Below are 26,648 nucleotides of genomic sequence, written 5' to 3'. Positions count from 1 at the left end.
GTTTTTCCGCATCCTCCGGGCCGGCGGTGGCTTCTGCCGGCCCGGAGGATGCGGAAAAACCGCAATCATAATCGGCCCCTAAATTAGGCATCATCTGTTGTAACAATGTGTGGTATTTACAGCATATTGTAAATATCGTTATCTTAGCATGATAAACATATCATTTGTGGTAAAAAAAAAGTTATTTTCCTAGTTTCCATCATGCAAACAAGACACAAAATCCCAATTTGGTTTTTAACATGTAGAATTCAGCAAATTTTCCCTAGAGGCATTTCCCCAATAAAGTTCTGCAAGTTTGACCTGCTGGAATATATCAGTGGAAAACTACGAGTGAGTAATAATATATTCATATTGCTTCCTGTACAAACCTCTGTTTCAGTGGGGAAAATAATTCAAACCAGAACTTGTAATGAGTGCATAATGTATGAGATGCACTATAAGTATGTTTTTAAAAACAGTGAAGTGCATGGAACATGACTATATGGAATGATGACATTTGCACAAAATAGTATAGATGTAGAATCATTTTGTAACAGAAGCATGAACTGTTGCCATGAATTTGCTTCTTGACACCTCAGTTCACTGCTATTCAATGATTGTCTTTTTAATTGGGTGTAAACCAAATACAAACACTCGAAAGACTGCGAAAATCAAAACATTAGGATGAATACTTTACTTTATAGAATGTAATTGCAATATTTGAGTTCAATTATGTAATTATAGGCCACATGCAGTTAATACCAGTCCCAAAATATGGTTGGGACCAGTATGGAATTTCACTAAGCAATTTAGGTTGTAAGAGATCCATTCATTCAACTTTGATATGAGTGGATCATATACCAGCCTACCTGTTCAATTTTAAAATTAAGTTTACAAATTGAGACTCACTCCACTTTTTGGGCAGGTGCCAGTATATCAATATACTTGTGAGCATCTTAAAATAAAAAAAACTTTCTGTATGCAGCCTATTTTCCTTCAAGTATGAAGTGCAATTAAGAGAAATGTTTACTTTTTAAATTTCTTGTTGCAGGGTAGGCAGCGGTCCCCTTCGTACTCTCCAACAAACTTTGTTTTACATTCACAAAGGGAAGGGGTCCCAAAGTGGCCCCATCCTTTTTGCTTATGGGGTATCACCCAAACTCAAGAGTCACCAACTTCTAATGTTTTAAGACTAGATTACTCGAGCAAAATGTTGATACTTCACATGTTTCTTCAATTTTTATAAATGATGCCCACAATTTGACCTTGCCAAAAAATGAATTGGTATAGGTTATCATCCTATTTTATGGGTCAGTAAAAGTTTACTGACTTCCAGATTTGGATTGGTACATTAGAAAAAGCATATATATATTTCCATGCTACAAATTTCAGTAGGTGCAGCCATAAAAGTGCTTGGGAGGCAATGCACGTTAAGAAGCAACCATGGGGAGAAATCATTGAAATACATACTTCCAGTGGTTAAAGTATAGACCGTAGTGCCTGTTGTGGTTTTGGTGGGTGGAATAGTGGTAGCTGTAGAAATAGACAATAATAGGAATATTATCTTAAAAAGCCACATGTTTAATATTTTTAATATTAAATTCACAAATAAATGTTTGTCATGCATATTGAATCTATATATATATTCTCGATTTTTTAGTAAGGTGAAAAGGAATGTGATCAATAAATGTTCATTTATTCTTGTAAATGAAATACTTCTTAAAGTCAAGTTATTTTTTATCAGCGAGCGAAAATCATAATTTTAAACAGAACTACAATGTAATTGGATAGGAATATAAGAAAGTATTTTCTAATCAGTCATATAGGTAAAATGCACCTGTTATTCATGTGTGCCTCCACTTTATGTAAGGGAAAAACCTTTATAACAATTTGGGTTCATGATTGTGGGTATTTACCACATGTGGTAGACACCTTTAACCCAGGGCGCTAAATTTACCATGTGAGGTAAATAACTTTTTCTCCTAGTTTGAACATGAAAATGAGACATAACCAGCTAAATTGGTTATTAACACACTGAATTCTGCACAGTTTGCATTTTAGTGTAACATATTTCCCAATAAAATCTTGCAGGTTTGACCTGCTGGAATCTATCAATTTTAAACTATTAGGGTTTGATAATATACCTTTTTACTTTCTAGTCATACTTTTTTTTCTGTAAGGAACAGGAATTAACCCTGGTCATCTATGAGTATCTAATCCATCATATGACCTTCGAGTATGTATTTAAAAACAATGAAGTATATGGAATATAACTGCACTGAGGGGTGATATTAAGCAAAAATGCTATGTGTGGAATAATTTATGACAACACTATAAACTGACATCCTGAAAGTACTTATTGACTCTGTAACTTCATCACTATTGAATGGTTGAATAATACATTGTGTGTGGGATATATACAACACTCCAAATGATTTTGCAAAAAATTAGTACAGAGTTATTCACTGATTTACTTTACTTTTTATAATATAATTCCACATTTTGTTTTCAGTTATGCAACAAAGGCCATATGGACTATTTGATGGACACAAAAAACTAGTTGCGACTAGCATTGATATTTAGAAACCAACTTACATAGTAATTATACATTGGTTCATAATATTCTGTTTCTGAGTGGATCATATTTAAGTCTACCACATGAAAATTAAATAGAAAATGTTCAAATTGCAACTGAGTTCAATTAGTGGCCATCACAGTGATGGTGGCCCACTAATGTCTGAAGATCAACATGTCTGTGATCCTCTTAAATAATTGTTTATTTTTCCTTTGGAGCCCATTCTCATTAAAGGATACAGTTTACCACTTACAAAAGTTTACTTTTTAAGTTTTTGGGGAAGTATTAGCAGTGATCCACTACCTACTCTTCAACACATTTTTGTTTTACATTCAGAAAGTCGAAGGGGCCCTAAAGTGGCACTGTCCTTTCTGTGACTAAGGTATCACACAGACATGGGAGTCAGTAATTTTCAATGTTTTTGACTGGATTACAATTGTAAAATATTGATCCATCAATTCGGTTTGTATACAGGATGCCTAATATTTGAGCTTCTCAAATACTGACTAGATGGAGGTTGCAATCCAATTTTAAGAGTCTGCAAAAGATTCCTGACTTCAAAATTTGGATTGGTACATTAGGAAAAACATCTTTCACTTTGCAAACTCCAAATTTGGAGTATATGCAGCTACCAAAGTGCTTTGTTCATGTGGGTGCATATTTTCCAATGATGAAAATAAAATCAGTAGGCAATGCGCATCAAGAAGCAAGCATGGGGGAAAACATTGAAATACATACTTCCAGTAGTTGATGTATAAACCGTAGTGCCTGCTGTAGTTTTAGTGAGGTGAGGTGTGGTAGATATAGAAATCGACAATGTTTGAAATATTAACAAAAAAACATATTTTAGTGTTACAAATCTACCTATATCTATTTAACATGAATTTCAAATCGACATATATCTTTGAATATTTAGTGTTGTGCAAAGGAATGTATTCAATGCATTTTGATTGTTCTTAAAATTAAAACAATTCTCAAAATCAAGTTATTTTTATCATGAGGGAAAATAATCCCATAAAACAGAAATATAATGTAATAGGATTGGTATGAATGACAATATATCCCAATCTGTTTCATATCTAAAATGCATAAAAGATAATATAAAGCATAAGGGTAAAATAACCCTCCACATTAGGTAAGGGAATATCCCTTATAATACTGTGTAGTATTTACCGCATGTTGTAAATATCATTATCCTGGGATAATAAGTTTACCATGTGTGGTAAATAAGACATTTTCCTAGTTTCTATCATGAAAACAAGACATAAAAACCTGGATTAGCTTTTAACACATTGAATCCAGCAAATTTTTTCCCCTCTAGTGGGCTTTTCCCCCCAAAATATTCTGCAAGTTTGACCTGCTGGAATATAGCAGCCGAAAACAATGATTGTGTGATAATATTTATATTTTAGTTCTTGTGCAAGCATCTGTTTCAGTAGGGAAAATAATTTAAATCTGAACCAATGAGTGCCTAATACATGATAAGTATGTTTTTAAAAACAGAGAAGTGTATGGAACATGACTACATTGAATGATGACATTTGCACAAAATAGAATCATAAGTAACAAAAACATGAACTGTTGCCATTAATTTGCTTCTTGACACTTCAGTTCACTGCTATTCAATGGTTGTCTTATTATGTGGGTGTAAAACAAATAAAAACACTCCAAAGAATGTGAAAAACAAAATATCAGGATAAAAGCTTTGCATTTAGATTACTTAACTTTATACAATGTATTTGCAACATTTGGGTCCAATTATGTCACTAATTATGTAACTAAAGGCCACTTGCACTTAATACCAGTCACAAAATATGATTGCGACCAGTATGGAATTTTACAAAGCAATTGACGTAGTAAGAGATCCATTCATGGAATTCTGATCTGAGTGGATCATATACCAGCCTACCTTTTGAATACTAAAGAGGAAGTTTGTAAATTGAGACTCACTCCAATTATTGGGCAGGTGTCAGGCTATCAATATTCTTGTGATCATCTTAAAATAAAATAAACTTTCTGTATGCAACCCATTTTCTATTGACTATGCACTGAGGTTGAGGAAATTTAATCTGTTTACAATTTTTGTTGACGAATAGGCAGTGGTCCCCTTTGTACTCTCCAACAAAATTTGTTTTGCATTCATGAATCAGAAAAGGGTCCCAAAGTGGCCCCATCCTTTTCACTTATGGGGTATCGCTCAAATTCAGGAGTCAGCAATTTTTTATGTTTTATGACTGGATTACTCTAGCAAAATATTAATCCATCACATGTTTCTTTAATTTTTATTGGTGATGTCCACGATTTGACATTGCCAAAAAATGAATTGGAATAGGTTATAATCCTTATTTAAGGGTCAGTAAATGCTTACTGATTTCCAAATTTGGATTGGTACATTAGAAAAGGCATATTTATATTTGTAAACTACAAATTGCAGTGTGTGCAGCCGTAAAAGTGCTGTGTACATGTTGGTACATATTTTGTTATTACACAAATAAAATCGGGAAGCAGTGCATGTTAACAAGCAACCATGGCGAGAAATCATTGAAATACATACTTCCAGTGGTTGAAATATAGACCGTAGTGCCTGCTGTGGTTTTAGTGGGTGGAATAGTGGTAGCTATAGAAATAGACAATAATTGAAATATTATCTTAAAAGCCACATATTTAATATTTTTATATTCAAATACATAAATAAATATTTGGCATGCATGTTGAATCCATATATATTCTTGATTCTTTATAGATGTGAATACGAATGTGATCAATAAATGTTAATTTATGCTTGTAAATAAATTATTGCTTAAAGTCGTTATTTTTTTTAAACTGAGAGACAATCAGTATTTAAAACAGAACTACAACATAATAGGATAGGAATATATGAAAATATCTCCAAATCAGTTACATAGCTAAAATGCAACTGTTATGCATGTGTAATATAACCCTTGACTTTATGTAAGGTAGGAGCTTTTATAATAATTTGGGATGGGCTCAGGATTGTGGGTCTTTACCACACATGGTAAATAGCATTAGCCTAGGGTGGTAAATTTACCATGTGTGGTAAATAACTCCTTCTCCTAGTTTTCGACTTGAACATGAGACATAAACAGCTAAGCTGTCTTTTAACATACTGAATCCTGCAGTTTGCCCTTTAGTGTAACTTTCCCCCAATAAATGTTTCCACGTTGACCTGCTGGAATCTGTCAATTGAAAACTATTAGGGTTTGATAATATAATATCTTTACTTTCTAGTCAAATCCATGATGCCGTAGGGAACACAATTAATCCCTAAACATCTATGAGTGTCTAATCCATCGTATGCCCTTCGAGTATGAGTTTGAAAACAATGAAGTATATGGAATATGATTGCATTGAGAGGTGAGATTAGGTTTAAATGATATGTGTGAGGAATAATTGATGACAACATAAATTGGTAAATCAATAGGCTCAAAAGGCTAAGACTCCTTACCAAATCAGTCAGGACATGAGTTCCTATACAGCCTATAAACAGGGAAACAACAGTTGACAAAAACAAAGACATAAGTGATTGTTGGTGAGACTCATAGAAATGTCAATGGATTCCCGTCAAAGTGCCGTAATGATCAATTTTCTCATTTGGTCATCCAAGAACTGGGATGGTATGTCTCTTGATCATTGAGACTCTTTCCATACCCAATATATCGGTATAAAATGGGTCAAGACCAAAATCACTTTCTGACCATGCGAAATGAAGCTATATGGGAATACGTGCAGTGCAAAAACAAAAAAAAGGAGTGGTGAGTAAAATAGAGTGAAGAGACAAAAAAAGAAAATGTTATTTGGATGTTGACTCTTCCCCTAATTAAAACCAAGAACAGTGCAAAATGGCAGTTTCAACAATTAACTGCGCACAGGCCTATACGTTTTAGCCGACAGGGAACGAGATCCAACGGCTTTCTTCACGGCCTCTGCTCTCAAAAAATCTTTCTACTGCATACAGTGATAACAATCAATTACAACGAATCAATTTCAATAAAGGATATAGATAAACAAGTCAATCCATGTTTCTATTCCTCCGTGTCAAATAATGTGTCTCACATTTAAAAAACTAACATAATGAATTCTAAGTTAATGTTTAACTGTGTTTCAGAATCAGGCGTAAGCTTATTCTGATTAGTAAATTCTTTTCACTCACCCAGTTTGACCGAGGACTAGACCTCACCTCTCATGGACCAAGCTCAGGAAGTAGGAGGCCCCGCTCTGTGAAAGCAAGGTATGGGATACACTGAATGAAGAACGAGATATCAGAACACCTTCAATTCTCCCAAACTGTTGTAAACCCTCTCACTTCTCTCTCTCACAGGCAAACACTAATCCTGTGTACAGACAGTTATGGCTCTCAAAAGTCATGATCCATCACAATCTATGATGCCTTTCCAGTAGTGACATAAGGCATTGCATATATCAATGGTCCAAAAAAGCCTTCGTTTTATTATCCCAATTATGTTTACAAATAAAATGACTGTTTGTGATGTTGATCGGTCTTTCAGCTCAAAAGGAAACTCGACTTGCAATGTACTAAAAGCCAAACAACCATTCACCCTACTAAGTGCACCCCCAACTTCACCCACCTGTCCGTCGTTGCCTCTGGCGGTACCTGAGTCGAGGGGGAGGCAACGATCGGTACAGGATGGGCGTTTTTTAAGGTGCACTCGTGGGGCAGGTCTCAGAGCGTTTTCCAATGCCCAGCCTCACAGAAACATTTTGCCAATATATATATACGGTAGAAAGTAAGTTCACAAGATTCCACTTACTGTGTTGATGTTTTTGGTGCATTTTCCCAGGGCTTTTAGTAGTCTTTCGATACTCGCGACTAACATCTCATTGCCACTCCCGCGAGAGCATAGGGAACTACACGATGACGTCAGCCTGGTCCAAGCTGTAGTTCTAGTGGTCCGCGGTAACGCGGCTCCACACTCATGATTCCATTCCCTAAAACTGGCCATACACCAAGTCATGGACCTTGTTATGCGTTATAGAAGTCCAAGTTATACAGTCTTTTATATAACCCATAGTGTATTCTGTCGGCCACCACCTAAAACGCTCGGCAAAACACGTGACCATTATGAAACTACAGAATGACATCAAAACAGTGTAATTTGTAGTTTTTCACTTACCAAAACTTTATCAACCATGGCCGTGTACACGTACATTTACCAATATTAATAGTGTACCATCCCACGCCTATCTCTCACTACCTAGATGCTGTTTAACTAATAATATGCTGTTATGTCAATGTTTTACAGGCAATGTTGTCAGTTGGTACTTATGTAAAAAGTCATAGTAACAAATAGCATCTTTCTAATGTTGTTTGGAACCCATTCGGGTGTTGCATTGGAAACGGTACTGTAAGAATACTTCCACTCCATTGGTACCTTGATAGAACCAAGTTGCGTTTACCACTCACTGAAGGCTGGTCCAGGGTATTTCATCATTGAGACCTTGGGTATCTGTGGACAACTTATAAATCCATTTCTGTTTGTTCATGAACAAGTATTTGGATACATCACCAATATGAGATGGTATGAATGGTTTGTCCAGTATTGTCCATTTAAAATCATCTTCTGCATGGTTCTGTTCAACAAAATGTTTGGTCAGTCTAGTTATAGTCTTCCTACATCTAAATGCACTTTTGTGTTCTAGCATTCGTGTTCGTACTTTCCGGGTTGTCATACCAATATACTTGATCGCACAGGGGAAAGTTAACAAGTAAATTACATGAGCGCTGTTACAATTTGTAAAATGCAGTTGCTCCCAGGGTCGATCCGACCCTATGTCTATTTGTGTTGTGTGGGTAGTTTGTGGACACACAGAGCAACAGCCACAAGGATGGTGTCCTGCCACTGCAGGCAGGTCCCATAGTGTACCGACTGCTCGTTTGGGAATTTCTTTTGGTCGAGTGTGTATTAAGCACTCGCGTATGCTACGCGATCGCTTAAAAGCAAACAGTGGGGGTTCAATCTTGTCATTGCTGAAATTAAGGTCGCACCAATGGTAATAGAAAGATGCTATTTGTTACTATGACTTTTTACATAAGTACCAACTGACAACATTGCCTATAAAACATTGACATAACAGCATATTTGTAGTTAAACAGCATATATGTAGTGAGAGATGGGCTTGGGGTGGTACACTATTAATATTGGTAAATGTACGTGTACACAACCATGGTTGATAAAGTTTTGGTAAGTGAAAAACTACAGATTACACTATTTTGTAGTTTCATAATGGTCACGTATTTTGCCGAGCGTTTTAGGTGGTGGCCGACAGAATACACTATGGGTTATATAAAAGACTATATAACTTGGACTTCTATAACGCATAACAAGGTCCATGACTTGGTGGATGGTCAGCTTTAGGGAATGGAATCATGAGTGTGGAGCCGCGGTACCGCGGACCACTAGAACTACAGCTTGGACCAGGCTGACGTCATCGTGTAGTTCCCTATGCTCTTGCGGGAGAGGCAATGAGATGTTAGTCGTGAGTAGCGAAAGACTCCTAAAAGCCCTGGGAAAATGCACTGAAAACATCAACACAGTAAGTTGAATCTTGTGAACTTACTTTCTACCGTATATATATATTGGCAAAATGTTTCTGTGAGGCTGGGCATTGGAAAACACTCTGAGACCCGCCCCACGAGTGCACCTTAAAAAACGCCCATCCTGTACCGATCGTTGCCTCCCCCTCGACTCAGGTACCGCCAGAGGCAACAACGGACAGGTGGGTGAAGTTGGGGTTGCACTTAGTAAGATGAATGGTTGTTTGGCTTTTAGTACATTGCAAGTTGAGTCTCCTTTTGAGCTGAAAGACCGATCAACATCACAAACAGTCATTTTATTTGTAAACATAATTGGGACAATAAAACAAAGGCTTTTTTGGACCATTGATATATGCAATGCCTTATGTTACGACAGGAAAGGCATCATAGATTGCGATTGATCATGACTTTTGAGAGCCATAACTGTCTGTACACAGGATTAGTGTTTGCCTGCGAGAGAGAGAAGCGAGAAGGGTTTACAACAGTTTGGGAGAATTGAAGGTGTTCTGATATCTCGTTCTTCATTCAGTGTATCCCATACCTTGCTTTCACAGAGCGGGGCCTCCTACTTCCTGAGCTTCATCCAGGAGAGGTGAGGTCCATTCCCCGGTCAAACTGTGTGAGTGAAAAAAATTTACTATTCGGAATAAGCTTACACCTGATTCTGAAACACAGTTAAAAATTAACCTAGAATTCATTATGTTTGTTTTTTAAATGTGAGACACATTATTTGACACGGAGGAATAGAAACATGGATTGACTTGTTTATCTATATCCTTTATTAAAATGGATTCGTTCACTTATATCCTTTGTTGTAATTGATTGTTATCACCTTATGCAGTAGCAAGATTTTTTGAGAGCAGAGGCCGTGAAGAAAGCCGTGGGATCTCGTTCACTGTCGGCTGAAACATGTTGGCCCGTCCGCAGTTATTTGTTGAAACTGCCATTTTGCACTGTTCTTGGTTTTAATTAGGGGAAGAGTCAACATCCAAATAAAATTTTCTTTTTTTGTCTCTTCACTCTATTTTACTCACCACTCCTTTTTTGTTTTTGCACTGCACGTATTCCCATATAGCTTCATTTCTCATTGTCAGAAAGTGATTGTGGGCTTGACCCATTTTATACCGATATATTGGGTATGCAAAGAGTCTCAATGATCAAGAGACATACCATCCCAGTTCTTGGATGACCAAATGAGAAAATTGATCATTACGACATTTTGATGGGAATCCATTGACATTTCTATGAGTCTCACTAACAATCACTTGTGTCTTTGTTTTTGTCCACTGTTGTTTCCCTGTTTATAGGCTGTATAGGAACTAATGTCCTGACTGATTTGGTAAGGAGTCTTAGCCTTTTGAGCCTATTGATTTGGCTTTTCTTTAGATCCCCCATTTTTTGTGCTATAAGTATTGAATGGTAGGGGATACAAACCAGGGCAGGTCTCTAAATATCCCTTAGACCCCCCTCTTCTCTGTGGTGTTTTTTGGAACATAAATTGGTATCCTGAACATGCTTCTTAGCACTTCATTTCATTGCTATTGAATGATGTGTGGGATATATAAAAACACTCCAAAAGATTTTCCAAAATCAAAAATGAGCACAGAGTTCTTTGTATTCACTTTACATTAGTTTTTATGATATAATTGCACATTTTATTTTCAATTATGGAACACTGGCCACATGCACTAAATGCCGGACACAAAAAGCATCGGCATTTACAAACCAACTTACATAGTAATAAGTTGGTTCATTATATTCTGTTAATGAGTGGATCATATTCCAGTCTACCTGATTAATTTTAAATAGGAAACCTGCAAATTGCAACTCACTTCATTTGGTGGCCATCACAGCGATGGTAGCCTACTAATGTCAGTTGATCAACATGTATGTGATAATCTTAAAATATTTTTTGTTTTTTCTATGAAACCCATTTTCCTTAAAGGATGCAGTGCGGAACTTTAAAAAGTTGCATTTTTTAAGGTTTGTTGAAGTGTATGCAGTGATCCTCTACCTACTCTTCAACACAGTTTTTATTTCCATTCACAAAGTGGAAGAGGTCGCAATGTGGCTCTGTCCTTTCTGCGACTGAGGTATCACCCAAAAATGGGAGTCAGTAATTGTTAATGATTTTGACTGGATTACACTTGCAAAATATTGATCCATCACATATTGATTTGGTTTTCATAGAGGAAGCCCAACATTTGACCTTTCCAAATACTGAATAGGTGGAGGTTGTAATCCCATTTTAAGAGCATGCAAAAGATTACTGACTTCCAGATTTGGATTGGTATATTAGGAAAAGCATCTTTGCATTTGCAAACCCTGAACTGTAGTATATGCAGCAGTGATAGTCCATTCTACATGCAGGTGTATGTTTTCCTATTGTGAAAATAAAATCAGTAGGCAATGCACATTAGGAAGCAAGCATGGAGGAAATCATTGAAATACATACTTTCAGTAGTTGATGTATAGACTGTAGTGCCTGTTGTGGTTTTAGTGGGTGGAGATGTGGTGGCTATAGAAATAGACAATGATGGAAATATTATCAAAAAGCCACATGTTTCATTAATACAATTCCCCGTACAGTTATTTGTCATAAATTTCGAATCCATATATGTTATAGAATATTCAGTGGTGTGCAAAGGAAATAAATACATATTTTGTCATTTATTTTTCTATTTAAAGCATTTCTTAAAATCAATGTCTTTTTATTGTGACTGAAAATCACTTAATGACACAGAAATACAATGTAATAAGATAGGCATATATGACAATAAATCCCAATCTGTTACATAGCTAAAATGCAAAATAAATGCAAATATAAAGCATGTCTAAAATAACCCTCCACATTAAGTAAGGCAACAACCCTTAAAACAATGTTTGTTCATGACTGTGGGGTATTTACCGCATGTGGTAAATACTGTTACCTAGGGAGATTAATTTTCCATGTGTGGTGAATAACTCCTCCTAGTTATCATCATGAAAATGAGACATAGATAACTGAATTTTTTTACCACGTTGGAATCTGCCCACTTTGCCCTTTAGTTGTCCTTTTCCCTAATAAGGTTCTGCAAGACCTGGTGGAATCTATCAGAGTAAAACTATGAAGATCTGATAATGTAATAATTTTCCTTCCTGTGCAAACCATTGTTTCTGCAGGGAACAGAATGTGACCCTGAACCTGTAATTTGTGCCTACTGACATTATATGCATTCCATGTATGTTTTTAGAAGCAATGAAGTATTAAAAAGCCTGCATGGAGGGAAATCATTGAAATACATACTTCTAGTGGTTGATCTATAGACCGTGGTGCCTGTTATTGTTTTAGTTGTTGGAAGTGTTGTGGATTTAGAAATACAAAATGATGGAGATATTATGAAAAAGCAGCAGTTCTAAGACTTCAAATTAACTTACAAGTATTTTTCATACATTTGGAAACTATATATATATTCTTGGTTCTCTAGTGTTGTGAAAAGAAATGTAATCAGTAAATGTTCATGTACTTTTTAACTAAAATCAGGTTTTTTTTTATCACCAACTGAAATCATCATATAAAACAGAATTACAATGTAATAGAATAGGAATATATGGCAATATATTCCACTCAGTTATATAGCTAAATTGCTAAAATGCATGTGTAAAATAACCCTCCACTTTAAGTAAGGTAACAACACGTTTATGATCTGGTCCCATTATTGTGGGGTATTTACCACATGTGGCTGATAACATAATAATTTTTCTCCTGTGCAAATCTGTTTCTGCAGGGAACCTAATCTAGCCCTGAAGTTGTAATGAGTACCTAATCCATTATATGCACTTCAAGTATACTTTAAAAACACTGAGGTATATGGAACATGATTGAATGGAGTTTTGAATTAGGCACAACATTCTATATGTTTACAATAATATCTGACAGTGAAAAGAACTGTTGCCATTAATTTATTTCTTGATACTTCAGTTCACTGCTACTGAATTTTCATCTCATTAATTGTGTGTGGAACACATACAAACACTCCAAAAGATTTTGAAAATCAAAAATAGATTGCTAATAAATAGACAAAACTCTTTGTTTTTAGTTTACTACACTTTATACAATGTGTTTGCACAGTTTGTATTTAATTATGTAACTATAGGCCACATGTCTAAATACTGGTTACTAAAAATATTTGCGATGAGTATGGAAATTTACTAAACAATTAACATAATAAGAGATATATTCATAAAAAGGTGGTTTTCTGTGTGTTAATGGACTAGAAAGTGTCAGCAGACCAATATGTCTGTGATCATCCAAAAATTGAGTCATTCTTTTTGTTCTGCCTATTTCCCTTAAAGGATACAGTGCAGCATTTTAAAATGTATAACTTTTTTCCCAGTTTTGTTTGAGAGCTGGTTTGTGTTTGAGAATCGACCACTGTAGACTCTTCAATAAAACATTTTAAAATATTTTTTTATTTTCCAAAGGGGAAGGGGCATAAGCAAGACCGCTCCTTTTTGTGAATTAGTTATCACCCAAACTCAGTCCTTTTAAATTTTTCAGGACTGGATTACTGTCACAAAACATAGATACATCACATATTGATTTCGTTTTTATAAACAATTCCCACCCCCTTTTTTGAATACTGAATAGTTATGGGTTGTATTGCCATTTCTGTAGTCTTTAAACATTTACTGACTCCAAAAACTGGATAGGTACATTAAAAAAAAACCATTTCATTCACAATCTGTGAATTGGAGTGCTTGTGAGCGTGAACATGCTTTGCCCATCCTGCCATACATATTAATATTATGAAAGAAAAGCTTGAGACAAAACAGATTAAGAAGCATGAATGGGAACATGATTGAAGTACATACTTCTAGTAGTTGAAATACAGACTTTAATGATTGTTGAGGTTTTAGTGGTTCGAGGTGAGGTGTCTATACAAAATGTTGGAAATATTATCAAAATGCCAAATATTGTGCCATTCACTAGTGTGACAAAAATATGCCTTCATGTCTAACATTGTAGCCTCACTGCTGAAGTGTAAAATTTAACATGCAAACTTATAACCGTTTTTACATGGAAAAACCTCTCTTTTAAATATTGGTAAGTTGGCTCAACATCATGTGATACACAGTATCGGGCGAAGCAAGATGGCGACAGGCTAGTTTTGGATGTCATAGCAGCAGGAACGCCATGACTAGGTACACCCGGAGCGCTATCAGATGCCTTAATTAAAAAGATAACCTTGGCCCTGCTGATATCGCTATCTGAAGCCCTTCGTGAAAAGATACTTTGTAGCGTGTATGTCTTGGCAACAATTCTGGAAGCAAATGAAATATGAACAGAGCTGGCTCTTAGCTGCTGGCGGATCTGCCTAAAGCTGCTGAGCTCAGGTTGTTGCCAGCTGGAGCAAAGGTGTTCGTGTGAGCAGACTGGTTGGATTCCGAGTAGAATGCCTCCGAAAGCACCCCCATCAACGCGGGCCAAGATGACAACGAAAAGCGCTATTACATCCGGACCGCTTCAAGGGGTCGTGGCCGTGGTCGACAAAGGCAGCAGTAACAGACGCAGAGACTGCAGGAGCTGGAGCAATCCGGCTATGCGGACGTCGAGGCGAGTATACAACTGGAAGGAATCCGCAGGGGAAACGGAGAAGCTGCAGTCCGGGTCAACCATTGCGGAGCTGTTTGAAGGAACAAAGAGGCCTGGGAATTGTATCGGGAAGACGGCCTCCAAAGAAAAGGTGGTGGCGGGGGATTTGATCTCAGAGGTAGACAAGGGGCTGAGTTTCGTGGGCACCCCTTGTGAATGATAACCCAAGAACACCAAGATTTTATACTCTACCCAAAATTCATAAGGAGAAATTCCCACCACCAGGCAGACCCATTGTGTCTGGTATAGGTTCTATCCTAGAACCTCTGTCACAATTTTGCGACTGGTTTTTCAAACCACTAGATCAGAAATCACAATCTTACCTAAGGGACACTAAAGATGTGTTATGCCTCCTGAGGGATTTAGAGACCAACATCATGGAAGATATGTTCATTACAATGGACATAGAGGCGCTTTATACAAGCATCCCTCAACAACGCACCTTGGAAGTGGTAGAACAGATTCTCAACAATACAGATTGGAATCTTCTTACACCGCAAAGATTTGTAATGGAATGTTCAGAAATAGCCCCGACTGAGAACTTTTTTGAATTTGAGGGTGCCCTATACCATCAAATCACTGGCACATCGATGGGCAGCACATTTGCCCCGAGCCTTGCGTGCCTATATGTACACCAGTTTGAGGAAGACTACATCTTCCATGAAAGCAACCCTTTTTCTGCCAACCTAAAGACATGGAAACGCTTTATCGATGATGTGTTCATCGTCTGGCGAGGGGACCAGGCGACAGCTGAATCCTTCATAGAGTGGATCAACACGAAAGACAGACATCTTAAATTCACCCACTCAATGAGCAAGAACCATGCAGTGTTCCTAGACCTTGATATCAGAATGGATTCAGAGGACATCAGTACTAAAGTTCACAACCAAGCGACGGACAAAAACAGCTTATTGCTTTATGAAAGCTATCATCCCAAAGCCCTGGGGGACAACCTCCCTATCGGACAATTCCTCAGGATTCGCAGAAATTGCTCTGAAACAAATACTTTCTTACAACAAGCTCAGGAGCTAGACTCCAAATTACTGGATCGACACTACCCGCGGAAACTAATTAGAAGGGCAAAGAAAAGAGCGAGAAATGTCAACCACGACGCTCTTCTTGAAACAATCAACAAGGAGAAGTCAGAAAGAATGGTATGTGTCACAACATTCACTCCAGCATCAAAAAAGGTACAGAGAATTATCAGAAAGAATTGGCATATCCTTCATGGGGCTGAAAAACATTGGGAACCTCCCCTGTTCGCATTCAAGAGAAGCAAGAACCTGCGGGATGAGCTAGTACGGGCCAAGGATCCAGAACCCAGAGAGAACAACCAAATGACATTATGGAACACTCAAAGACCTACTGGACACTACCCCTGTGGTGGCTGTGTCGCATGCCCCCTCACAACTACCACTAAGACTGTTGACATTGGAACAACACGCCCGTGGGTACTGAACTTTTTTAGCAATTGCAACACAGAGAATGTGGTCTATCTCCTCACATGCCCGTGCAATCTGAGGTACGTGGGGATGACGACCAGAAAAATCAAAATACGCATTAATGAGCACCACAGCACCATTTGCTGCAGAAAGAATAACACCAAACTGTCCAGACATTTTTTAGAAAAAACCACAAAGATACAGACCTCAGGTGGGTTGTTCTTTAAGTTATGAAGAAATACACTACTGACCTCAGCAGGCCACTGTACATTCGAGAACAGCGGTGGGTGTACCGCCTCCACACCTGGAAAGAAGGCCTTAATGATGACATCCCGTGGCTCCAACTCAATCAGTAAAACTTACCATTATCAACCATCTGGCCACCCGCTGTAACCTACCAATATAATATTACATCTTCGAGAAAGATGATCTTACATTATATTGTAACTCCCTTCTCTAGGTCTCCCTGGTTTGACCATGGACTTACCATCGATAGAGACCCCAGCAACATTCTATTGTTAAGCAAATTCTTGTTAAAGAAATATAAATACCCCACTCACACCGAGTTTACATCTCCAGCCATTAATTAGCTATCCATTAAGTATGTTTATAATGAATACAGTTTAAAAACTACTGGAGACCTCCCACACTTATCTAATATCATAGAACAACACCACATCTTGTAACAAGGATCAATTATTGATCCTGAGCCTCATATACCTGCTCCATTCCTGGCTTAGCCATACCCATGATCTTTGTACTAAATTAAAATATAAATGTGCATGAATTATGAGAATGTGTTGACAGATGTATGCATTTGTGCACTATTTGAAATTCACCCACCAACATCGATAATCACCAGGGGCTTACCAGCACCACTACTGGTATTTCCGCCCTAGTTCCAACATTGTGACTTTTAACCCTCGCACAAAACGGAGTCATTTGCGCACACATGCGCTCTGTAAACTTCCTCGCGCAGACGTTACAAGAACTTGCACGCCAGCCAGGCTTTGTCTTAACACTACGTTGGACTTTACGGACATGCGCAAATCTTGTATTCAAACTGCGCATGCACACCGTCAAGACACTCCCCTTACGGCCATCCACCTGGCAGTGCACTCACGCTGCGGCCGTAACAAAACCAATATGGAGACAGTTCCGGTTTCCATATACGGTCAGCCAGGCACCTCGATAGAATGCATGATGGGTATTATTTAGACACCGGAACCCACACAGCTGCCTCGCAGTAGCACTCATTAATTACCCAATTTATCACTTAAACCCAAACCATGAGGCTATAAATACAAACCACCAGCAAACTTACTTCACCAGCGAGGAGCGGAGGCATGCAGTCCTAGGCTTAGAGGCGGAGATCACGTCACTGGACAGTAAGAGTATGAATGCGGATATGAATGGGTTTTTCTTTACAGGTCACACATTTATTTTTAATTGGGAGATACTGATGCGGATCTATGTGGCAGGTCCCCAGGGGCCAATAATATTGTGATTCTCTGCTTTTCTCCCCTGCTTTCTCTAGTTCCAGGACCAAAAGGGTCCACCTGCCCCCTCCTATGGGGCCATTTTGACCTCATCCCAGGGTAAGCGCAGTGGGGAAAATGTTCTCCAATTTTGGTGCACAGATTGTTTCTCACTTGACTGTTGCACCATTAGCCACTCACGCTAGAAATATGGTGATTATGGCTAAATCTGATTCTGTGCATGCTAGTTTTAGTGACAGTACGATTAGGTTTTTAATTGTTTTTTCTTTCAGATTTACAAGATTTAACCATTGCAAACGTGGAGTGTGAATAATTGTCACCCCACCAAGTGGAACCCTCTCACCGAAGTGTGGTAAGAGTGGAGCCCGTTATATCAAGGTCCTGATGAATGCCGCGGACCCAGTTGGGCCTATAGGCAGAAACATGTTGAGCTCACATACAGCGGTGGGGGGACACTAATATCCCCATGACACCGATTACCTTATTTTAACTACCATATGGATGCCAGCACTATTAAAACGTAAGCTGACACCCATAATGGCCTTTTAACTCACTCTTTATATTTCTTTGGGCCCCCACTTAGTTTAGAAGTGCATCCCTGTCGTCAGGTGTATGCCCGCCCTCTATCAAACCAAGTTTTTAGAGGGCGAGGACTGGTCAATGAAGAAGCATGACACCCGGTTGTGTGTGAGACCAGTCCTTCACTTTTTGTGAGATGCCTGCACTCACAAATTAACACTGCACTAACACTAGTAACATTCAGACTGGTAGTGGTTCTTTGTGGTACACAGTTTATGTTGGAGGCTGCCGTCTACCAGTACCCCATGCCTCTGGTTCCCTCAGCCCAGATGTTTCTGACTTTTGTGGTTATACACCCCTTTGGATACCCAGCAACGTGGTGGGGTAATAAATTAAGCTATATCGCAGGCAGAAGAGATAGGTTTGGAAGACGTTTCGAGCCACCCTATAGTACCCACCACAGCTGCTGTACCCGAGTTAACCTGCTCAGTCCCGATGGCACCTCTGGAGGACAAAGTCAAACTGAGTATGGCGGGGGCCTTAGTATGCATCAACTTTCAATGAGAGGGCTGACAATGGCAGGGAGGACGCTATGGATAAGGGGCAGCAGGAGGAAACCATGAGCCCCCAGATAATGAATAGAAGGGTTCTCACAGAAAACATCTTACCCAGACAGGTTAGACAGCCATAACCCCCCCATTGAACAGCACTCCGGCATTAGGAAAGCTACGCTGGACCATTTACATGGAAAGGGAGATAATAGAGATGCCAAGTCAGTGGATCCAACTCACGCTAGGGCCAAACATTTTATGCAAAAAATGTATGAAGAGAAAGAGACTGACATTGAATCAACTGACTATTTCTACTCATTATCAGACGACACAGAATCAGTAGAGGGCTCCTTCTCCATGACTAGCGCCAGTGACGTTGAAGATGAGTGGGTGGCAGCTGTATCACAGAGGAGAGACTTACGGGAAGAGGAGACGGCGAACGGCTTCAGAACGGCTGCAAAAGTTTGGTAAAAGCACTGTAACTAAACTAGCGTGCAGCTAAATGAGACTAATGGCTTGAGAGGCAAAATGAGTCACCCACACCCTAGTGACTAGGAAGTAAGCAGAATCTGAAGTTGAAGCGGGAAGCGGGAGGGACACCAAAATCGTGGCTCCTCTGAGCTGCCCCTGAACCGCGATACCGTGACACCGCAACACCGTGACTCCACCACTGATCCCGCCAGTATCGGCTCCCTTTTAATTCTGACTGTGGCAGGCGGCCAAGAGCGGGTGGCCAAGAGCAGTCGGTCAAGAGGTGCTGAGAAAAAGCGGGTGCAAGCAGGAAAGCTCCTCTTCTCCTCCTCTTTCTGCCACAGCACTCACACTGAGCGAGCGAGTGGGTAAGCAGAGCAGAGCAAGTTGGGCCACTGTTGGTCCTGCTGAAAACGGGAACACGTTCAAAACTCTGCCGCTTTTTGCCCGCATTTGCCCAGAGGAGCTGACAACAGGGTGGGGGACTCCAACCCCCAGAGGAACTCGTGCCAGGAGGCGCTCTGCAGACGCGTCACTACCCCCGTGCGGCCGCAGCAAGATTTGAGTGCCCTGAGAAACGGAGGGGTCCCGCACCGGTGTCTGCCTCACCCCCCAACTCCAGGTAAGACTAAGTCCCCGCGGGTCTTCAAGCGCCAGGCGGGTTGAGGGTTTACCGGACCGTGTGGGTTGTGACACTGAAGAGCGGGCCTGCCAGGGACTACTCCGGAGTACTTGTGGACCAGAGACCATTGTGGATGCATTCATTTACCAACCATTATTTCTCTTTGCCCCAGCATCTGCCCCACTTGATTGGTCACATCCTTATGAACTGTCTGTGTTCCCTGAGCGAGTACTTCGGGGCTTGCTATGCATCAGCGATAGTATCTCACTCACACGTACTTTATCGCTGAACATTGATTCCAAGCAATCTGCATCGCTGCCCACTGAACTTGCATATTTGTAGCCCTGTATTTCCTAGACTATGCTCATACCTTCTCTGTTTTGCTAATTATTTTATGTATGTTGCCCTTTTTTGGCTCATGTTTGCACTTCTCTTGACGCTTAAAACTCCCAATATGTTGCCCTACACATTATTCTTAGGGGACAGGTTCTGCCAAGGACTACGGCCACACAAACCTTATTTCTCCTCAATATGGGGAAGCGTGGCTGTGTACATAAAAAAAATCCCCCGGTACTAATACCGGCCCCATTCCCGCAAACCTCTATCGATAGGATGCTCCAGAGAGCTATTTGGGGTAGAGTCAACAGAAATTGAGAGGACGGAAAGGCGTCTCTCTTTAACTCCAGACCTCTTCCCTAAATCTATTGAACCATTACTCTCTGCCCAATCTAGTCCCGGAACATCTTTCAGCCCAACATGATTTCTAACCGGACGTAGCGACCCCTTGACATCACCTCTACAACCTCGTTTAGCAAGTCCAAAAACGAGTCAAGCTAGAACAACCACCTCTCTACTCAAAGCTACGAGACAGAAAACGAGCAAAGGGAAAGATCCAATTAAAATGACTAGTCCAGTAACCATCTCCACCCAGGATGAAATAACTCGTCCATGTCAAGAAGTAGATCCCCACCCCCCCAAATCCTGTAAAAATCCTGAATGTCCTTCCTGGGTGAGGAACCTGGTAGTGGAACTAGAGGCACAGATGAGAGCCATTGTTAAAGAAGAATTAGAGCTCCATCTTGGTGACCGAATTAGCGGCTTGACACCTGCCCCGTATGGATCAAACAATCCATTGGTAACTACATTGTTGCCCCCAATAGAGAAGAAAGACTGCAGCACGCAGACATTCAGAATAGAGCAATCCCTATCTCCCAGAGATTTACCTCCTCCTGGCTCATTGTGTCTACCGCCTAAGAATGTTGATAAGCTTGGGGCATGCAATTCCAATAAACATTCCAACAAATCTACTGCAAGCTCTCATGCTGCCACAAACCATGGAGGCTCATGTAGCAATGAGCCCTCCCATTCAGTCCAGACCCCAGTCATGACAGAGTCTGTCCCAGCACATTCTGAGGCCCCAGTCCTGGTTTCAATAATTGCCAATAATTAATTTACCTCCAGCCTCACTTCCCTATGTCATAGTTCTGACTGGTGTACCTGAACTAAAAACTGGGAGAGAAGAAACACAGCTGGAACGTAGAAACAAATGCCTTTTTTGGCTTAGCAGGCATGGTCACCTCTCCTATGACAGGGCAGGTGAGATACTATTGGTTAGAAGAGTGAGTTGGTTGGGTGGGAAGACCAATACAATCAATGGTAACTGCATAGTCATCAACTTTAGTAACCCACGGACAGTTCAATTTCTGGCCCATCAGTTTCACAGTTGTCATGATTCTCCCATAGGGATCCAATTATACACCTTGGATTTTTTCTATACCTGTAATAATCCACCACCCTGGACCCCAGGTACAAGAGCTTCATCACATTGGTCCCCTTTAAATTTCACAGTTGGCCAATCTACTTGAATGCAGTATAACTTTCCAGTAAATAATAGGTTTGGTGTTCTTGAAGATGTGGACTGACTATCAATCTCACTTGATTACACCCCTCGTTTGGCCACAGGGGCACTTTCAGGCATCTTGATATACACACTATTGGGTCTCAGACTATGAACTTTGTGGGTGTGACCCACGTGGCTCCATTGGTGCCACCGCATGAATCTCAGCTGGGACAGCAAGGCCCTGTGGGAGTAATAGCAGCAATCTTAGATACTCACCCTCCTGAACCTATAATTACATCTGTGGCCAAAAACACTTCTATAATGCAGGTAGGAATTATAGACGTAGAAAAAGAGCAGCCACCCTTACTAGCCCTGAACCCTGCGGGTCGCATTGTGCAAGTTGACACTGCAAGCCAGGGACTCCAGTTGAGGATGCTGTCGTGGAACATTGCCGGGAATAAAAACAAACTCCATAATCCTATTTGGACACAATTCGTGCAAAATTATAATGTATGCACGTTTCAGGAGACCTGGGCTAGAGAGGACAATGCTATAAGGGGTTTTGCAACATTTGAAGTGCTAGCCACTATGGGCGGTAGAGGCAGACCCTCGGGAGGGCTAGACATCTGGATTGAAACCCATCTGGATTGTATTGTTGAACTGTTGGACACCTCCTCGGATGATATCCAGTGTACCATTCTTACCTTTAGTGCCTTGATTAAGATTGCTTTCATTAATATCTACTCCCGTCAAGTTATTACTGGCCAGGAATCAAAGACAATAGGCATCCTTTCTACACTAATTGATAAAGTTCCATCGAACACTAGGATAGTGATAGGGGGCTATTTTAACTGTCAATTTGAGCCTCTATCTTTTCCCACTGATCCTCTGCTCACTGCTGAGGACTCTCTCTCGCTAATTCCTGTCGCATAAATTCCCCCCCGTTAGAGCTTGGACCCCCCTCGTTTTACAGTTAAATGCAATCACACTAACACACGCACTGAGGGCTTGTAATGGGCGCACCAAGTCAGACCAACCAGGTTACCATACAATTACCAGACCTGGCCAATCATCTCTGCTCAACTAGATTCTAGTAGAAGTGGGCACATGGCAATGGGTGATTGACTTTGCTGTTCTGCCAAGGCATGACAGCAATCATAATGCTCTGGTTCTTGACCTAAAGCTCCCGGACCTTCATGGTCCTCCTGTTAATGGCCCCCATTCCGATTCCATTCTATGTTTAGATAGCAGCCAAAGGAGAAGTAAAGTAAAGCAAAGTAAAATTTATTTGCACAATTAATTAAAATCATTGCAATATACACACTCAGAATTGACCGTTAAAAAAGAGAATATTCAGGTCTATTAAAAGGACAGTGAATTTGTTGGTTAAAGAGGAAGGAGGGAAATGTCACTTAGAGGGGATAGAACTCAGTCTTGTTCAGATGGAACGATCAGGGAGTTAATTTCTGTAATAAACTTTACAAAACGTGTCGCCATCTGAGGTGAGTCTCCCCTCATGCAAGCATCGAGTGCTTCTTGGCATGTCCTGATATTAAGAAAAAGCCAAGTTGGGCGCAGCCAGAAAATTCTTTGGGCACGTAAGCATCAGCAAATGCACAAAATGTGAATGAGATTTTCCTCTTCCTGGTTACAAAAGCGACATTGGGAGGAAGCTTCTTTCTTATATCCTTGGCCAAATTTATAAGCCTTCAGCGGAATTAAGCCAAAGCGGAGTCTCATTAATTGAAATTTTGTATGAGATTTCATGGAGGATGCAAGGTAGGGCGGTAAAGATTTCGAGGCATATAATTTGGCAGCCCAGGAGCCATGGAATAGCCGGAGTACCTGTTGCATGTCATAGTCATTTGATATGATTTTTGCTTGCTTAATTAAAAGCTTTGATTTTGCCTCGATGTGCAACGAAGTTGACCATATGTGCTTTGCTTTGAGGAATTCGAGGCAGAATGTCAAATATTTATTCCACGATGTTTTGGGGTTACTGAACAGTGACCATATACAACTCTTTAAAGTGTGAGGGCCGGCTTGTTTTGTTTTTAAGCAGTAGGTGATGTATCTTGCGCTCATGATCCATCGCTGAGAGGATAGAGAAAATTCTTTCCGAATTTGGGCATGGGAGGTCGAATTTGGCAATCGAAAAACCCTTCGATAACATGACGATTGCGCTCTGTCTAGCCAATTGTTCATTTTAACTTTGAAGGTTATTGCGCCGAAAGAGATCGTGGGAAGGAATTTAGCAGTAATCAATTTTATTAACGGGACTAAGTCCTGGGAGTGCAAAGCGCTCTTCGTTCTTATGAAGGCCCCCTCCAGACTACGGGCAATTGCCTGCATTTCAGTTGTATGCACAGAAGGTCTCCCTTTGTGATCGATCCAAACGCCCAGGTACTTATATGCGGTGACGGTTTCCAGTGGCTTCCCTTCAATAAACCACGTAGTCTTTTTTATTTTCGCGAAAGATATTGCCATTGCTTTAGTTTTGGTAACATTTATCTCGAGCATATTGAAATAACAGTACTGGGTGAGGGAGTCAAAGGAGTACAGCCAAAGGAGAATTAGGTGGGATATATTGAAGAAGTCACCAAGGGCCAGATGTAGGTAAATCCTATTTACCGACTCCTAAATACCGACTCATACCGAATCGGTATTTAAGAGTCGGTAAATAGGAAGGAGGCAGATGTAGGTAAAAAATTACCGAATCTGTAAGAGTTGGTATTTACCGAATCTGTAAATACCGATTCGGTATTTCACATTGATTCCTATGGCCCCTGAAGCCCATAGGAATCAATGTGAAATACCGAATCGGTATTTACAGATTCGATAAATACCGAATCCTGCAAGGGTGCAGGGGGTGTCACTTTGACACCCTCTAGCACCCCAAGTACAGGCATGTGTGCCATGTGGCACACATACATGCCCTAAGGGCATGTCTGTGTGTCACATGGCACAGGTGTGCATTCACAGATGTGCATGCACACCTGAATTCGGTATTTTACCACCCAATAGGATTGGGTGGTAAAATACCGACTCTTAAGGGCCTGTGGCACTCTTAGGAGTGTCACGTAAATATGGATTTACAGAATCGGTATATTTACCGATTCGGTAAAATACCGAAGTGGTAAATTTACCGAATCGGTAAATATACCGATTCTGTAAATTCAGACCCACCTACATCTCAAAAGCCAAATACCGGTCGGTAACGGCCGAAATCGGGCGTTACCGACCGGCATTTGGCGACCTACATCTGGCCCCTGGTAAGGTGGCTGCCCTCCATTCCCTAATTATTTCCCCTTTGTTGGTTCTAGAAATGGTTGCACAGACACTTAACTCTCCTGATTCCATCACCCAAATTATGGATGTCCATACGTCCTTGATCACAAGTTTAACCAACATTTTAACCCCTTGATGCACTCTAAGGGCAAAAGGCCCCCAAACTTGACCTGGTATAACAACTCCTGCCGTATGGCAAAGAGTGCCCTTATTGACGCCATAAAAATCAATGATAGACCGTTGATAAAAACCAGGAGAGTCTGCCAAAGAAGATTGGGAGTCCAAAAAATGGGATGCGATTAAACAGGCTCTTATCAATAGAGACATGAGGGAGTTCTGGTCCCTGGTCAGAACAGCTAGTTCCACAGGGAGCTCACCTATTGAGCCAAATATAGCTGCAGAAGCTTGGCGACTTCATTTTCAATCACTGTACTCCACCATGGATTCCACAGAGCCCATAGATGGCATCCTGCCAACTCCCATGGAGAATCCCACAGAAGTTCCTGACTGCTTTACCTTGACTGAGGTGTTGAGTGCCATTGGGAAGCTTCCCTTTGGAAAGGCCCCTGGACTAGACAAAATCCCCAGGGATTTATTTCGGGAGGAGGCCAATATCTGGGGCCCATATCTATGAGTAATATTTAATGCCATACTATCCGGCATGAAAATCCCAGATACCTGGCTAGGGGCCGAAATGTTTCCAATATATAAGAAGGGTTCCCCCTACCTGTCCACAAACTATAGGCCAATCAGCCTGATTGACGTAACACAGAAGCTGTTTGCCAGGATTATTTTAGAGCGCCTTCAGTCCTGGCTGGATGAGCACGAGGTTTTGAGTGTTTATCAGGCAGACTTCCGTAAAAACGTCTATGTTATTGACCAAATCTTCAGGCTCCAATTATTATATTGGAAGGCAGTGACAATCGAGGGTAGGAGCCTCTATTTGATCTTTGTCGATCTTAAATCAGCCTTCGACCTGGTCCCCCGTCATAAATTGTGGGTAGTCCTGGAGGAACTGGGCATTCCATCTCACTTACTTGATTAAGTGACTGCATACTGGTAATTTTGCCCAGGTTAGGTATGGGAAACATCGGGAACTGACTCCTTGCTTCCCAGTGGACAGGGGTGTATGGCATGGGTGTGTTCTGGCCCCCACACTGTTCTGTCTTTACATCAATGCTTTGGTGGAACAACTAACAAAAAGTCGCCACTATCGATGCCCCAAAGCTTGCCTGTGACAAGGTGCCAGCAATGATGTTTGCGGACGACACCATGTTACTTTCTAAATCGCCGATGGGCATCCAAAGGTCTCTTGACTCCTTCTCTCTATTCTGTAAACACAGGGGGCTTGAGATTAATTCATCAAAAACCTACTCTAAATGGCGTCAAGTTGGAGAGGGTGGCATTCTTTGACTATTTGGGTGTTACCCTGACAGAAACCTTTGGCTGGGGCCTGCAACAAGAAAAGGCAGGCTTGATGATAGCACAGATGACTAGGGGCCTAGTATAACTGTATAGTAGCTTAACCTCTAGACAACCGGACTCATTGATAGAGATCTATTGAGTTCAAATCAGGAGCGCCATAATGTATGGGGCTGAACTTTGGGGACACTGCCCTATAGGTGCACTGGTTAGCTCTGAGAACAACTTCAC

General features: G+C 40.5%; 1 protein-coding gene across 1 annotated transcript in view; it reads right to left on the bottom strand.

The window, feature by feature from the left end:
- Positions 1–26,648, bottom strand: part of MUC19 (mucin 19, oligomeric) — a 1,331,159-nt gene that overhangs the window by 552,111 nt on the left and 752,400 nt on the right. The window contains exons 62-63 of the mRNA XM_078649731.1: positions 5,109–5,171; positions 1,450–1,512 (exon numbers count right to left, since the gene is read on the bottom strand). Coding sequence (XP_078505857.1) covers positions 1,450–1,512; positions 5,109–5,171 — 126 coding nt within the window. The remainder of the gene's footprint in view (positions 1–1,449; positions 1,513–5,108; positions 5,172–26,648) is intronic.

This window comes from Lissotriton helveticus, chromosome 1_1 (genome assembly GCF_964261635.1).
Source record: "Lissotriton helveticus chromosome 1_1, aLisHel1.1, whole genome shotgun sequence".
Taxonomy (NCBI): Eukaryota; Metazoa; Chordata; class Amphibia; order Caudata; family Salamandridae; genus Lissotriton; species Lissotriton helveticus.
This window is presented reverse-complemented; position numbering and strand designations above follow the sequence as displayed.